At 46.2% G+C, this 14062-nt stretch overlaps 1 protein-coding gene across 1 annotated transcript; it reads left to right on the top strand.

The window, feature by feature from the left end:
- The first annotated feature begins 160 nt into the window (after positions 1-160).
- REXO4 (REX4 homolog, 3'-5' exonuclease) lies at positions 161-12938 on the top strand. Its single transcript, XM_015414910.1, has 9 exons — positions 161-284; positions 2756-3014; positions 4431-4777; positions 5460-5606; positions 8241-8434; positions 9462-9550; positions 9885-9959; positions 10705-10779; positions 12720-12938. Exons 2-9 carry the CDS (start codon positions 2790-2792, stop codon positions 12813-12815), a joined length of 1248 nt encoding a protein of 415 aa, XP_015270396.1. The 5' UTR covers positions 161-284; positions 2756-2789; the 3' UTR covers positions 12816-12938.
- Positions 12939-14062: the final 1124 nt, after the last annotated feature.

The following is a 14062-nucleotide window of genomic DNA, read 5'->3' as shown; positions in this document are numbered from 1 at the left end:
GAGGCCTGGCTTTGGCGATGGTTCGGGGAGGGGGCCTGAGACCCGCGCAGATGTCGAAGAAGCTCTTGTGCGGCGCGGGGGGGGGGCGCGCGCGGGGAGGCAGCTGCTCCCGCATTGGCTCTGAGCATGTGCGCACTGCCTTCTCTTTGCGGCTGTGCAGCGTGCTTCTGGGCGTGTGCAGAGTGCTTGGCAAAGGCGGGAGGGCCTGGCCGGCTCTCGGTGCAATCGCTGGGGCAGCGCAAGAAAGGCATGAGTGTGACCACAGAATAACCATCGGTGCTTCGGTACCTGATATCCACCCCCCCAGGGGCAGGGGAGGGGGGGAGCTGCTAGTGCAGGGGCGGCCAAACTTGCTTGATGTTAGAGCCACATAGAATAAACGTTAGATGTTTGAGAGCCGCAAGACATGAACAGATATTACACGTTTTTTACGGGGAAATATGCAAATCTGCTTTTTATTAACATTAAATGAGACTGCCAGAAATAATGACAAAAGTGGTAAAAGCAGATATTGATAATGCTATTTATTTGTCCGATTATATTTGTTTGCTGATGATATTTAGTTTTCCCAGCCGTCCTGCCAGTAGCCACACAATATGTGTGAAAGAGGTGCATGCGGCTCCCGAGCCACAGTTTGGCCACCCCTGGGCTAGAGCTTGTAGACATTTCCTTTGAAATCAGCTTCCATGAACGGCATATGAACAAAAGTTCTTGATGCTCAAGCCTGCTAGTGCTTCCCTTAGGGTTAGCAGATGGCCTCTTTTCAGACAACATGACCTCTTTTTTGGTGGCTGTCCTCTCTAGGGCTCTTTTTTAAAAAAAACCTGATGAAAATGGCTTCTTTTGGGGTTGGGTTAGGAATATTCCTAGTTAGGAGCTATTATCACAGTTTAAATGGTAAAGGTAAAAGGTTCCCTTGCTCGAAAGCCAGTCAAGTCCGACTCTAGGGCTGCGGTTTAAATAGTAGGGGTCTTTAAAATAAGATTTGTTTTAGGGATTAGTTGTTTGAAGTAGTCAGTTAGAGAATGTGTCCTCTTTTTGGCTTTTCAAAATATAGTAATCGTACTCTGATTGCATCTGATGTGATAAATCTGTTGGTTTGATGCCACAAGAATACTTTTTTCCCAGTTACAGAGGCTATGACAGCTACCCCCCACCCCCGCTGAAGTGCACATTGTATGATGACAGTATAATCCATTAACAGTGCTGTATCCTCTTAAACGGGGAGCTGCGGTGGCTCAAGTGGTTAAGACGCTGAACTGCAGGCTGTGCAAGGTCAGTAGTTCAGCGGTTCAAGACCCGGGTGCCGCAAGACAGGGTGAGCTCCTGTCTCTAGTTCCAGCTCCTGCCAACCTAGCAGTTCGAAAGCAAGAAATTGCAAGTAGATAAATAGGGACCACTTCGGTGGGAAGGTAACAGCGTTCCGTGCGCCTTGGTGTTTAGTCATGCCGGCCACATGACCACGGAAACGTCTTCGGACAGCGCTGGCTCTTCGGCTTTGAAACGGAGATGAGCACCGCAACCCTAGAGTCAGATTCGACTGGCTTTCGAGCAAGGGAACCTTTACCTTTACCTTATCCTCTTAAACACAGTTGTGCTCTAAGGAGAAGCTGTGGCTCAGTGGTAGGGCATTTGCTTTGTGTGTGGCAAATCTCAGGTTCAGTCCCTGGCATATCCAACTAAAAAGGCACTAGGGATGAGAAAGGCCTCAAACTGAGACAGGGGAGAGAGACTAGCAGTAGGAGTCGCTGGATGCTGACTTTGATAGACCAGTGATCTGATTTTGTACAAGGCAGCTTCTTGTGTATTCAAAAAACCCTTCTAAGCCCACTGGTTTTAATTGACTTTGAAGAGTCTCTGCTTAGGACGGCACCGTTGTGGTGGAGAAGCAATTCCCCAAAATGACCTTATGATATCATTGCAGGTGACAATTAGGTACTCTGCTGTGTTAATGCTGAGTGACACAGAAGTGTGGTTTTTCCATTTTCATATCTGCAAATATTATTGACCCCAAAAAGGATTAAAGAGAATTATTTACATAGAGAAAAATAACAAAATTTTATTTATACCCCACCCTCCCCGTTAAAACAGGCTCAGGGCAGTTTACGTGAAAAGTTAAAATACATAAAACAATTATAAAACCAATTCATAAGGTGCTAGTGAAATATCAAACATTGCATAGCAATGGCAGAGCATAATAACAGATCACTGATAATGAAATATAGTCAGCTTTACTGTTAGAGCTGTTACCTCAGTCTCTGTGTGCTGGTGGGGCACAGGCTGCTAGTGGCGATTTCAGGGCTAGTATTCAGTTATTAGGTTATTAGACGGGCCCTTGGTTGAAAGCTCAGTGGAAGAGCTCCATCTTGCAGGCCTGTGGAACTGTTGAAGGTCCTGCAGAGCCCTAATGTCTTCTGGGGAGCTCATTCCACCAGTGGGGAGCAGCCACTGAGAAGGCCCTGGCCCCGGTCATAAAAATTAAAATAAGTTTTCTAAATAGCTTGATTATTGAAAATTCTTATGTTTTTATTATTTTATTGTGTTGCTTTTACTTGGTGAGCTGCCTTGAACTGCTCTCTGGAGACGCTGCATATAATTTTTAAACAAATTCATGATTTTCACTTTTTAAAATTGAAGGGTAGTTTACAAAAATTAAGGTATTAAGTTATTGTTAGTAAACAATGTAAGGACATGAAAAGAATTTCAATATGTACAAGTTCAATGTAATTGTTTTTTTGTTTGTTTTTGGGTTCAGAAATGTTTGTGACCAGAAGTAATTGAGCATCTTGATGGCAAAAATAAAAAGCAAAGACTCAAAAGCTCCAACAAGTAGTGGCACAGACAAGCCTGAGAATCTTAAAAATCAACACAGAAAGAAAAAGAAGAAGAAATTATTTTGGAAACAAAATTTCAAGCTGGCAGAGACGAAGATGCAAAAAAGTACCAATGTGGTGACATGGTTGCCACCCAAAACTCCCCAGGAAGTTTCATCTAACTGGAAGGCCTTGCAGGAGGTATGATAACAGCAATGGTTTCTCCTTTGGACCTCTGTGCTATAGTAGATCCAGACAGATGCTGGGGCTTGGAGGAGGTGGTCTAATTTCAGATCCATTCTGGGCCATGATACTCACTGCTTGGGAAGATTGTTGACACCCATTCAAGAACAACCCCAAAGATCTATTTAGTCTTGTTCTTTGATTTTCTCTGCCCTGCTCTAAGTTTTCTCTTTGGAAACTTTAGAGAGTGCTGCAGTGTGTCCGGGGAACGTTGTGCCTGTTGGGAGTTAAATGTTGATGAATTTGGCAATTTCCTGTATGGAGGAATGTCTTCCATAAATTGTAAATACGAGAGAAGATGTTGCAGTGTATTTGGGGAAGAAGAGTTGGATGTTTGTGGGTTTCTTTTCTTCTGTCACTCCATGGAACCCTTCATTCTCGTGAGCATAGTGATCTTTCATTTGCAACTTTAAAGTCAGGTTAAAATAAAATATCTAGTGGACATTATACGTTCAGAGATGAAGGAAGACACCTGGTTTCTTTAGAAAGACCTGGATGAAAGAAGCCAGGCTGGGATGATGTCCAAGGAAGACTGTGCAGAGGAAGGCCATGGCCAGCCACCTCTGCTTCTCACTTACCTTGAAAGCCCCTTGCAGGGTCTGCCATAAGTCAGTTGTGACTTAACAGTACTTTACGTACACACGGTGGCAGTTGTTAGGCTACTGGCCAATAATGAGTTGCTGGTGAGCAGTTTTGGGGTTGGAAGAGTGATGGGACAAGGCCCTGCCTTTGGCAAAAATGCACACACACACACACCCGTTTCCCTTCCCACAGTCACCACGAGCATATTGATCTGTTGCCTCTTGGTTGGCAGCTGGAGGGCCAGACAGCTCCTTTCAGAGGTCCATGTTTGACCCAAGATTGCTGACCCTCACGATTGACTCCACTCCCCTGAGTCTGGCTAATCACTTTGCCTGCCTCTTGGCCTGTGCTGACTCAGCAGCCAGGCTGTGCCCATGCTTGCATTTACACTGGTGAAGCGGCGTGTTACAGAGCTCTTTCCAACCTACCCAGTACAAAACACAGTATAAGGTGGAATGCTGTGGTCATGAGGTCTGGCAAAGGATGCCTCTAAGATCAGACCTGAAGATCATAGCCTGAGATTTCTGCCTTCGGCCCTTCTATCTTCTTAAATTTTATATCATCCAGTCTGATAAAGAGCTCTGATGAGCTCAAAAGCTTACACGATCTTTAGTTCCGGTTTGGTCAGCTCTAATAAAAGGTATTACTTGGCTGTTGTTCTTGCATGGACCAGTACAACTTTTTATAATGCTGCCTTGCTGGGTGGGAGGGATGTTGGATTGAAAGGGTTGCTGGATTGAGCCCCTTGACCTCTGCTGAATTCAAATGTGTGGACTTTTCCTGTCACATAAGCTACTGAAGCAAAAACCTGCTAGTTTGGATTCTGCTGTTACCAGAGTCGACGCGTGCTCCAAGAAGAAACGTCCAACCAAAGAGGAGGGCATTGTCCCCAGACTGGCAGAAGTAAACAGAGCTGAGAAGAGGCTGAAAGGCACATCTGTGGAGAGAGCCAAGCAGGATCATGCTGAAGGCCCAGTTTGCCCGGCTCTCCCAAAATGGAAGAGATCTGCTCCTGGAAGGAACTTGAGCCACGCTCAGAAAGATAAGAAAGAGCATAAGGGAGGCGAAATAAATGGCCATGTGGTGCAGGACTACGGGGACATTAAACACACAAAAAGGAAACCTGAAGAGCTGGCAGAGTAAGTACTTTGCTTAGGAAACTTTTGGCAGAATGGGAAGAAACATTATGGTTCTGTGGGGTCAGCCCCAAATGTTCAGGCTTGACAGTGTTATGGCCAGAAAGGGATTTCAGCTTTTTAGATCCCATATCAAATTCCATGCGCCTGGGCAGCCAGACACGTGAGTTGGTTGGATCAGAAAGACACAAGTCCCATCTTGCTTGTGTGTGATTTATTAAAACCTCCCATCCCACCCTTTAAAAAAGTGTTCTGTGGCCTCACCCACGGGTGGTGCGCTTTGCAAATCCCTAGTGAGGTGATGAAGGGGAAGAGATGCACAGACGCCTGCATGGCCATGCACCCCACTCGGCATGACCAGGGATTTTAAGGTGGGCTTGCAATAGCCACTCATCTGGCTTCAAACGGATGGATGAATGTGCACCACTGAGCTCTTATTTCAGATGCAACTTCTCCATCTTTCATGGATCAGGGAGTCCCAAGTGGGGTCATCTCATTTTTACCCTCAACAACCCTACGAAGTAGGCTAGTTCTGAGAGACAGTGACTTAACCTTGAATCCACTCCCCATCCAAGCAGTAGCTGGATCTGTGGTCCTTTTAGACCCAAGCCAAGCCTCTGCCTGCTGTGTGGCGCTAGCAGCCTTGCCCGCATGATGGCCATGTGGCTTTTGTGTTGCCTTCCAGCATCTGGTTTGACGATGTGGATCCCGATGACATCGAAGCAGCCTTGGGGCGAGAAGCAGCAAACGTCGCCCGGAAGCGCCTGGGCATGGAAGAGAAGCCCCAGCAGCTGGCAGAGACGACGCTGGTCAAGGAGGAAGCTTTTGAAGGGTATCTGAAATTTATTTATTTATTTATTTATTTATTCATTTGATTTTTATCCCGCCGAAGCGGCTCAGGGGCGGCTTACAACATTAAAACCAATAAAACAGTGCCTCTAAAACAATCTATAACAGTACAATAAAATCGCTATTTACACACAGTACAACATACCCATGGCGGCAACTATAAAGTGCAATCATGCTTAGTCTGAGTTGTTAAATGCTTGACGGAATAGCTCCGTCTTCACCGCTCTCCGGAATTGGCAGAGATCCCGGAGAGCGCGGATCTCATGAGGGAGCTGGTTCCATAATGTTGGTGCAGCCAAGGAGAATGCCCTAGTAGTTGTTAGTTTGGCATCCCTAGGGCCAGGGGGGACTAGCCGGTCCTGCGACCCAGATCTCAGTGCTCTCGGGGGAACGTACGAGGAAAGGCGGTCCCACAGGTAGACAGGCCCCAGACCATAAAGGGCTTTAAAGGTCATAACAGCACCTTGAAGCGTATCCGGAACGCTATTGGCAGCCACTGCAGCGCCCTCAGCACCGGTTGGATGTGTTCCTTCATAGGGGCACCCATCAACAACCTAGCTGCGGCATTCTGCACCAGCTGCAGCTTCCGATGTTGCCCCAAGGGCAGCCCCATGTAGAGAGCATTGCAGGAATCCTACCTCGAGGTAACCATCGCGTGGATCACTGACACCAGATCATTGCGTTCGAGGAAGGGGACCAGCTGCCTAATCAGCCGTAGATGGTAAAAGGCTGCCTTGGCAGTGGCTGCTACCTGGGCCTCCATTGTCAAGGAAGCATCCAGGAGCACTCCCAAGCTCCGGACCCTCGCTGGCAGCCTTGCCCGCATGATGGCCATGTGGCTTTTGTACTCAGTACTCAGAGACAAGCGGATGAATGCTTCAGTCTTCTGGGATGTCACTGTTTTGTTTAAGGGGGGGGGACTTCCAAGGGGAATATATACTGATCTGCTCCAGTATGAATCTGTTGATCGGGTAGAGCTGCCAGGCCATCAAAGAATTAGCTCAACACTCGAGTGTGTGTGACTGGCCCAAGGTCACCCAGTGAACGCCCCTGGCACAAGTGGGGATTCGAACCTGGCTCTCCCAGATACTAGCCCTGCAGTCTTAAGCAATAACACTCCAAATAGTAACACAAATGCAGATGGTGCGAAATAAAAGGATGAATGTGTATTCAGTTGGAAGAACCCAGCTTTTCTTGGTTTAGAGTCTTAGATGCAGGATTTGAACATGTGTTTAGCACATGGAGCACATAGAGCCTGCTACCACCAGTCAGGTTCCTCCTGCAGTGAAGGGTGCAGATCAGGCCAGAAGTTCTCTCTTGAAACTGAACTGGTGGCAGCAATTCATTTTTAGCTGGGACAGTATTTTGAGCAGGGCAGGGGTGGGGAGCAGCAGCAGCTCTGTTGCCTGACTGCCCCCCCCCCATGGGAGCTGGGACACAGGCAGAGGGCTCTATCGCTGCCTCCTCCCCAGGGTGAGCGACAGCAGAGGCTTGGACGGAGCTCTTCCTCCTGGCATCTCAGCTGCGTGTTACCATTTCCTGCCTCTCAGTTGTGACGTGGGAGGGAGTAGCTGAGGTGTGCAGTAATAGCGTGGCCAGGCCTCCCTGGCAGAGCTTCCACTTGGCATGCAGACAGACCCAGCTTCAGTCCCTGGCATTTCTGGTTTAAGAGGACCAGGTGATGTGAAAGAGCTCTGCTTGAGACCCTGGAGAGTGGCTACAAGGGGACTGCTTTGCCAAAGCCTCCTGCGTGGTGTCTAGGGCAGGGAAGGGCATTGCAGAGTATTTGCTCCATGCCCCAGCTAAGAAATTTAAATATTTAGGTATAGTTTTGCAAAAAAATATTGACAAAATGATAAAGGATAACTATGAAAAAACATGGAAAAAAATAGAGAGGGAAATGAAAAGATGGAATCACAAAAAGGGATTATCAACTAGAATAAGAAGCGTTAAAATGTTTTGGGTACCAAAGTTAATGTACCTATTCCAAACACTGCCTTTGGGATCGATGAAAAAAATAAAAATTGAACAATGGAACAGAATATTAAAAGAGTGGATATTCAATAGTAAAAAATGTAGATTTCATAAGAGAATAATATATAGTCACAAATCGGAATTTGGATGGGGAATCCCGGACTTAAACATCTAGTATGAAGCCTTTCAAATAAAACCAATATTAGAAATAGGTGAGGAAAAGGCACAAAAGTGGGTTAAATTTGAAAACGAGGTCCATGCCTCAGCTTGGGAGGAAGGAAGTGAAATAGATGATCATGCGTGCTGCCCTTTCGGGGCTCGAGTGGATCCCCCATTGCTTATCCTTACCCTTTAAGGGAAGATTCATAAACCTTTTGCTTGGCTATTTGGGTGGCGTTTCCTGGGGCCAGTCGCTACATACAGTCTTGTGCCCATTGAATCTTTTTCTTAAGTGATTCCAAGAGAGCAAACTCATGGAGGGCTTAGGGTTTGGAGTCTGGTGTATGGCTTGCCCTCCCCCCCACCCCCCAAAATGGTGGTGCCTTTGATTGGGAGCATTTCCGTATCTCAAGGGAGCAGAGTTTATGTGGGGAGCCAGACAGCAGCGGCAACATGTGACTTAACGAGACTCTCTTTTGGGCAGATTGACCAGGGCCGTGGCTATGGACTGCGAGATGGTGGGCGTGGGACCAAAGGGCGAAGACAGCATTGTGGCCCGCGTGTCCCTCGTGAACCAGTTCGGCAAGTGTGTTTATGACAAGTACGTCAAGCCCACGGAAAAAGTGACGGACTACAGAACAGCCGTTAGTGGGATTCGGCCGGAGAACTTCAAAACAGGTAGGTGGCCCCTGTGCTTTTGCGAACATCTGGAGCTGCCTTAGTCAGCCAGTCCCAGCTGTGCTACCAGAGATCTTTCAGTTCAGGAGGGGCTGGATGTGAGATCTCTCACATGCAAAATACATGCTCTGTAAGCCATGGCTTGCCTTCATCATCTAAGGCTTGCACTGCTTCATATTCAGTCAGGTCATAGGTCTGTCTAGCCTAGTCTTGTTGGCTCTGATTGGAAGCAGCTGTTTGGTCTTAAGCCAAGATCTTTCTCAGCCTTGCTATCTGAGATCCCTAAACTGGAGATTCCAGGGGTTCAGCCTGGATTTGCACCTCTGTGCAAGGCATGGGCTCTGCACACTTTTGCCATATGATTATTTCATTTATACCCCATGTTACTCCCCAAAGAGGCTTACAACACCCTCTTACAACCTTTTATCCTCACAACAGTCCTGTGAGGCAGGTGAGACTGAGAGTGTGTGGTGGGACCAGGGTCACCCAGCGAGCTTCCGTGGCCGAGGGGGGAGCTAAACCTGGGTCTCCCAGAGCTTAGTCTGAGACTCCGACCACTGGCACCGTGGCTGGCCCTGCAGTGCACGTTATGCTGTTGCTGTTGTATTTGACTGATGGTTGAATGGTTTTAACTGGGTTTTGTATTTTTTTTAAAAACTCACAAAGCTTGTTGGCTGTCTTGGAGGCCCACGTTAGTGAGACTCCAAAGGCAAGACTGAAAGGGTGAGGGAGATTCAAAGGTAGTCTGGCTTACTTTCCAGTAAACTCCCTCCAGAAGGCCTTTGATGGTAATTATTTTGTGCACATGTAAAACAATGGAAGGCACGGAATCCTCTGGAAATGGAGGCCATTTTGCTCCTGGTGAGCCTTGCTTTTCTAGCTGCTGCTCAGTATGGGTGGGTGTTTGGGTCACGGTGCTTGCTCAGAAATACCAGTGGGAATTTCTGGAAAGCATCAACCCTTGGATGAGGGTTTTCATTGGGAGTTGACTGAGCCTGTTTCCTCCCTATGCCTTTTGGTTGTTTAGGGGAGGACCTCAAAGTTGTCCAGAAGGAGGTAGCTGACATCCTAAGGGGAAGGATTCTGGTTGGACACGCTCTTCACAATGACTTAAAGGTACAGGACCACACCCTTGCATTTCAGTGTTGACAGCTGTGGATCTTTGAACAGAGATGAACAATCTCCTCTCACTCTTTATAAGCCCACAGAAGTCTCCCGTTTTGCGATATTTTCTAGCTGTGTGTGGTAGCCTTCCTGTGGCAGCAGAGGAGTGCAAAATGTTGGTTGCTTCTGTCCTGGGTTCTTTTTTTTAATAAATTTCAAACTGTTGCATGGTTTTTTTAATAAATTTCAAACTGTTGCACCTGAGCCTTCCGCCTGGATCTATCAAGTGATTAGTACCTGCTGTCTGCTCCCTGAGTGATTACAGGAGATGCATTTGACCTTTCAGATTCTGTTTCTTGACCATCCTAAAAAGAGAATCCGGGACACGCAAAGATACAAGCCTTTCAAGCAACAGGTCAAGGTAAGCCCTGAGCTGAAGTTCAGCCTTTTACCACCACAGTGCCTTAATGGAGGAGACCAGGAGCAATGAATAGCAGAACAGTGGGCAGTTTCAGTGTATTTATGGACAATGGGAGGCAATGTAGTTGTCCGAAAAACCCCATTGCCAGTTCAGGCACCTGGAATAATCTGCAAAAAATCTGGTTGTCATTTGGCTTCTGATTCTTCCTCTTCTTGGAGAGAAATGTCACTGCCTTGTCTCCTCCAAACGGCAGAAAGACTCACTGCCAAGCTGCTGCAGGAATTCTCTTCCTGAACGGCAGCCTGGCTCTTCATGGCAACAAGGATGCCCTCTTGTGGGCTCTGCGTTTATCTAGCAAATATGGGGAAATGGCCTGCTAGTCTGAGCGGGTGGGAGCACTCGTGGACTAATTTGCTTTGTTTCTTTTAGACGGAAGTCATTTTTTAGATTTAGATTTATACCCTGCTTTTCTCATATTCGGAGCATCTTGTGCTAAATCATGCAAATAAGGAACTTCCGGAGCAGTCCTCCGCTTCTTTCTGCTGGCATTCCAGCAGGGGACCATCTTTCTGTGATTCTGTTCACAGGTTCATTTGTTCTTCTTTGGGTGCTTCCAGACGTAGTTTTCTGAAGAACTAATCCGTTTGGTTGCCCTTGCAGCCCAAGTTGTGGGTCGCTTCCCAGCAACAGTGGGGAACAGAGCAAAGTTATTGTCTTCAAACACAATGGTTTCTTGTTTCCATAGAGTGGGAGACCATCCCTGAAACTGCTCTGTGAGAAACTGCTGAATGTGAAAGTACAGCGTTTGGAGCACAGCTCGGTATGTATTCTGTCCCAAGAACTGCTTCACTATATCAGACCAAAGGCCCAAGGAGTCCAGCATTAGGTCTTCAGGAGTCTTCAAGCATTAGGTCTTCAAGGCCAGATACTCCTCAAGGAAAGGGTAGGAAAATGTATTATGTTTTTGCAGGGAGGTGGTTTTTGTTATCTCCCAAAGCCTTTAAATGGGCTATAATTACAGCTCATCTACTAATCAGAGGTTGATTGAACATGCATTGAACATGGAAGTTCCATTTCACATAGTTGCAATGTGGTCCAATTGACCTATTATTATTACAATAGGCACCACCCTTTGATATACTAGACAGTCATGCCTCCTTTCCTTCACTTTAGATCAGCTCCGTCATAACAGAGCTTCATCTGAATCTGTAGCTCACTTCTTCTGACATGGTGAATACAACTCCTGCTGCTTGTGTCAGAACAATTTAGCCTTGTGTATTAGTGGCAGGGATTTTTTGTTATTTTAAGGTGCATTTAGACTGAACAATATAGAGTTCACCACTTCATGTAGGAAATGGCCTTCAAAGATCTGGGGCTGCAGATAGAAAATCATATCACTTTAAAGACTGTGTTTTTAAATGGAGGTAGTTTACACACTGCCCTGACTTTGATAAGACAGATCCAGGTGGGTCGCTGTGTTGGTCTGAAGCAGCAAAACAAAGTTTGAGTCCAGCGGCACCTTTAAAACCAACAAAGTTTTATTCTGGGTAGAAGCTTTCGTGCACTTTGTTGGTCTTAAATGTGCCACTGGACTCAAATTTTGTTTGTTTAATAAGACAATAAGGCAGGCAGGTTGAGAAATAGCTTCAGGAATCTCCATCAACAATCCTTAGGTGAATTCTAATACTTCATTTCGTCAACCCCTAAGCAGTTCAGCAGTGAATTGTTCAGATGAGAGGGCAGTCCAAAATGACAAAAACCAGTGGAGATACCACCCAAAATCAGTTTGACTAGTCAATACAGGAATGAAAAAAATCATAGCAAGCAATCACAAGTTTATCAATAGATACAAAAAATAAAAACTGGAGATCTATTGCTATATATATATATATATTGTTATGAGATATATATAGATAGATATAGATATGTATGTGTATATATATATATATATGTATGTATGCATACATACACACACACACACACCCTGCTTTTGTATATACGCTGACACACAAGACCCCTTTGAAACATTTAAATAAGCACTTAAGCACCAGCTCTTTGTGATATTTTAAAACTAGTTTAGTCCATCAGTGGCTATTAGCCAAAAGGTATAGATAGGGGCTCTGGGGTAAGTAATGCTCTGTCTTCTTGGTGCTTGGAGGAGGGTCAACAATTGGAGGGCTTCTAATGTCCTGGCCCCACTGGTGGACCTCCTGATGGCACCTGGTATTTCTGGCCACTGTGTGACACAGGGTGTTGGACTGGATGGGCCTTTTGGCCTGATCCAACATTGGTGTCTCTTATGTTCTTAAAACAGAACCTAAACTAGCAAAGGGATCTTTTGGAGGTTTGCTTTTTGATGCACAAATATCAGCCAAACATTTTCAGCACTTTCAAGATAAATGTTAGACTTCATAAGTCAGCCATATTTTTCTGAAATTTGGGCCAAGTTTCATTCCTCAGGGCAAGATCCTCCATGTCACAGTTCAGACGGATGGCACCAGGGAACTCAGCAGTAGGCAAAGTAGAATGTTCAAGCATTACGGTGGTTAGACTGTTCTCACTGCTGAATAGCAAGTTGTTCCTCCCGAGAGAAATGGAGCCATGCAGGCTCATCTGAGAGCCGTCAGGAGCAGCCGCAGCCCTTTTGCAGTGCTTCAGACATGGGCAGCCATGAGTTTGCACCCTTGTCCACCTGTGCCGGGGCTCCTGGATTCATTAGTTTAGTGGATTTGAAACTCACGGATGGTTTTCCTTTTTCAGATCCAGGATGCCCAGGCAGCGATGAGGCTCTACATGATGGTTAAGAAGCAGTGGGAAGCATCGCTCAAAGTACCAGCAAAGGCAGAGAGAAAATGAGTCTGTGGATATTCCCATCCTGTCCTGACTGAAATCTTTGAAGTGCCAGAATGGCTTTTCTTCACTGACTGCTTCTTTTTGTGCTGAATCCGTCACCATGCAGGAATTAATTTAAAATAATTTGGCTACTAAACTTCACTTTGTGGTGTCTTTTATGACCAAAAATGTCCTGGAGCCTTCCTAGAGTCATGAGTATGGAGAGCAGCGGAAGCGTACTTGTTATCAAATGTTTTTTAAAACGACTGAATTGGGGTCAGCTCCCAGTATCCTGGTTGCCTGCCTAAGGGCGGCACAAGACCTGAAGAGCAACCTGGGGAAGGGGGGGGGTCAATGGCTGCTCACACAGAGCCATAAGAACATAAGAGACGCCAATGTTGGATCAGGCCAAAGGCCCATCCAGTCCAACACTCTGTCACACAGTGGCCAAAAATACCAGGTGTCATCAGGAGGTCCACCAGTGGGGCCAGGACATTAGAAGCCCTCCCACTGTTGCCCCCCCCCAAGCACCAAGAAGACAGAGCATCCCTAGCCCCAGAGTCCCTATCTATACCTTGTGGCTAATAGCCACTGATGGACCTCTGCTCCATATGCTTATCTAATTCCCTTTTGAAGCCGTCCATGCTTGTAGCCGCTGCCACTTCCTGTGGCAGTGAATTCCATGTGTTAATCACTCTTTGGGTGAAGAAGTACTTCCTTTTATCCGTTTTAACCCGACCGCTCAGCAATTTCATGGAGTGCCCATGACGTCTTGTATTGTGAGAAAGGGAGAAAAGTACCTCTTTCTCTACCTGCTCTATCCCATGCATAATCTTATAAACCTCAATCATGTCACCCCTGTCGTTGTTTCTCCAAGCTAGAGCCCCAAGCGCTTTAACCTTTCCTCATAGGGAAAGTGTTCCAACCCTTTTATCATTCGAGTTGCCCTTTTCTGCACTTTTTCCAAAGCTATAATATCCTTTTTAAGGTGGTGTGACCAGAACTGCACACAGTATTCCAAATGAGGCCACACCATCGATTTATACAGGGGCATTATGATACTGGCTGATTTGTTTTCAGTTCTCTTCCTAATAACCCCCAGCATAGCATTGGCCTTCTTTATTGCAGTCGCACACTGTCTCGACATTTTCAGTGAGTTATCTACTACACCTCCAAGATCTCTCTCTCGGTCAAATCTCTGCCAGTTTGGACCCCATCAATGTGTATTTATATTTAGGATTTTTGGCCCCAATGTGCATCACCTTGTACTT

This window comes from Gekko japonicus, unplaced genomic scaffold (assembly GCF_001447785.1).
Source record: "Gekko japonicus isolate JY-2015 unplaced genomic scaffold, Gekko_japonicus_V1.1 scaffold2812, whole genome shotgun sequence".
NCBI classification, from domain to species: domain Eukaryota; kingdom Metazoa; phylum Chordata; class Lepidosauria; order Squamata; family Gekkonidae; genus Gekko; species Gekko japonicus.
This window is presented reverse-complemented; position numbering and strand designations above follow the sequence as displayed.

What these genes read in the sequence shown, in the direction of transcription:
- REXO4 (XM_015414910.1), top strand. Translation starts at nt 2,790, where the DNA reads ATGGCAAAAATAAAAAGCAAAGACTCAAAAGCTCCAACAAGTAGTGGC. An exon ending in AAGGAGGAAGCTTTTGAAGG is followed by an intron (nt 5,607 to 8,240) that starts GTATCTGAAATT and finishes TCTTTTGGGCAG; the next exon opens with ATTGACCAGGGCCGTGGCTA. An exon ending in CTTTCAAGCAACAGGTCAAG is followed by an intron (nt 9,960 to 10,704) that starts GTAAGCCCTGAG and finishes TTGTTTCCATAG; the next exon opens with AGTGGGAGACCATCCCTGAA.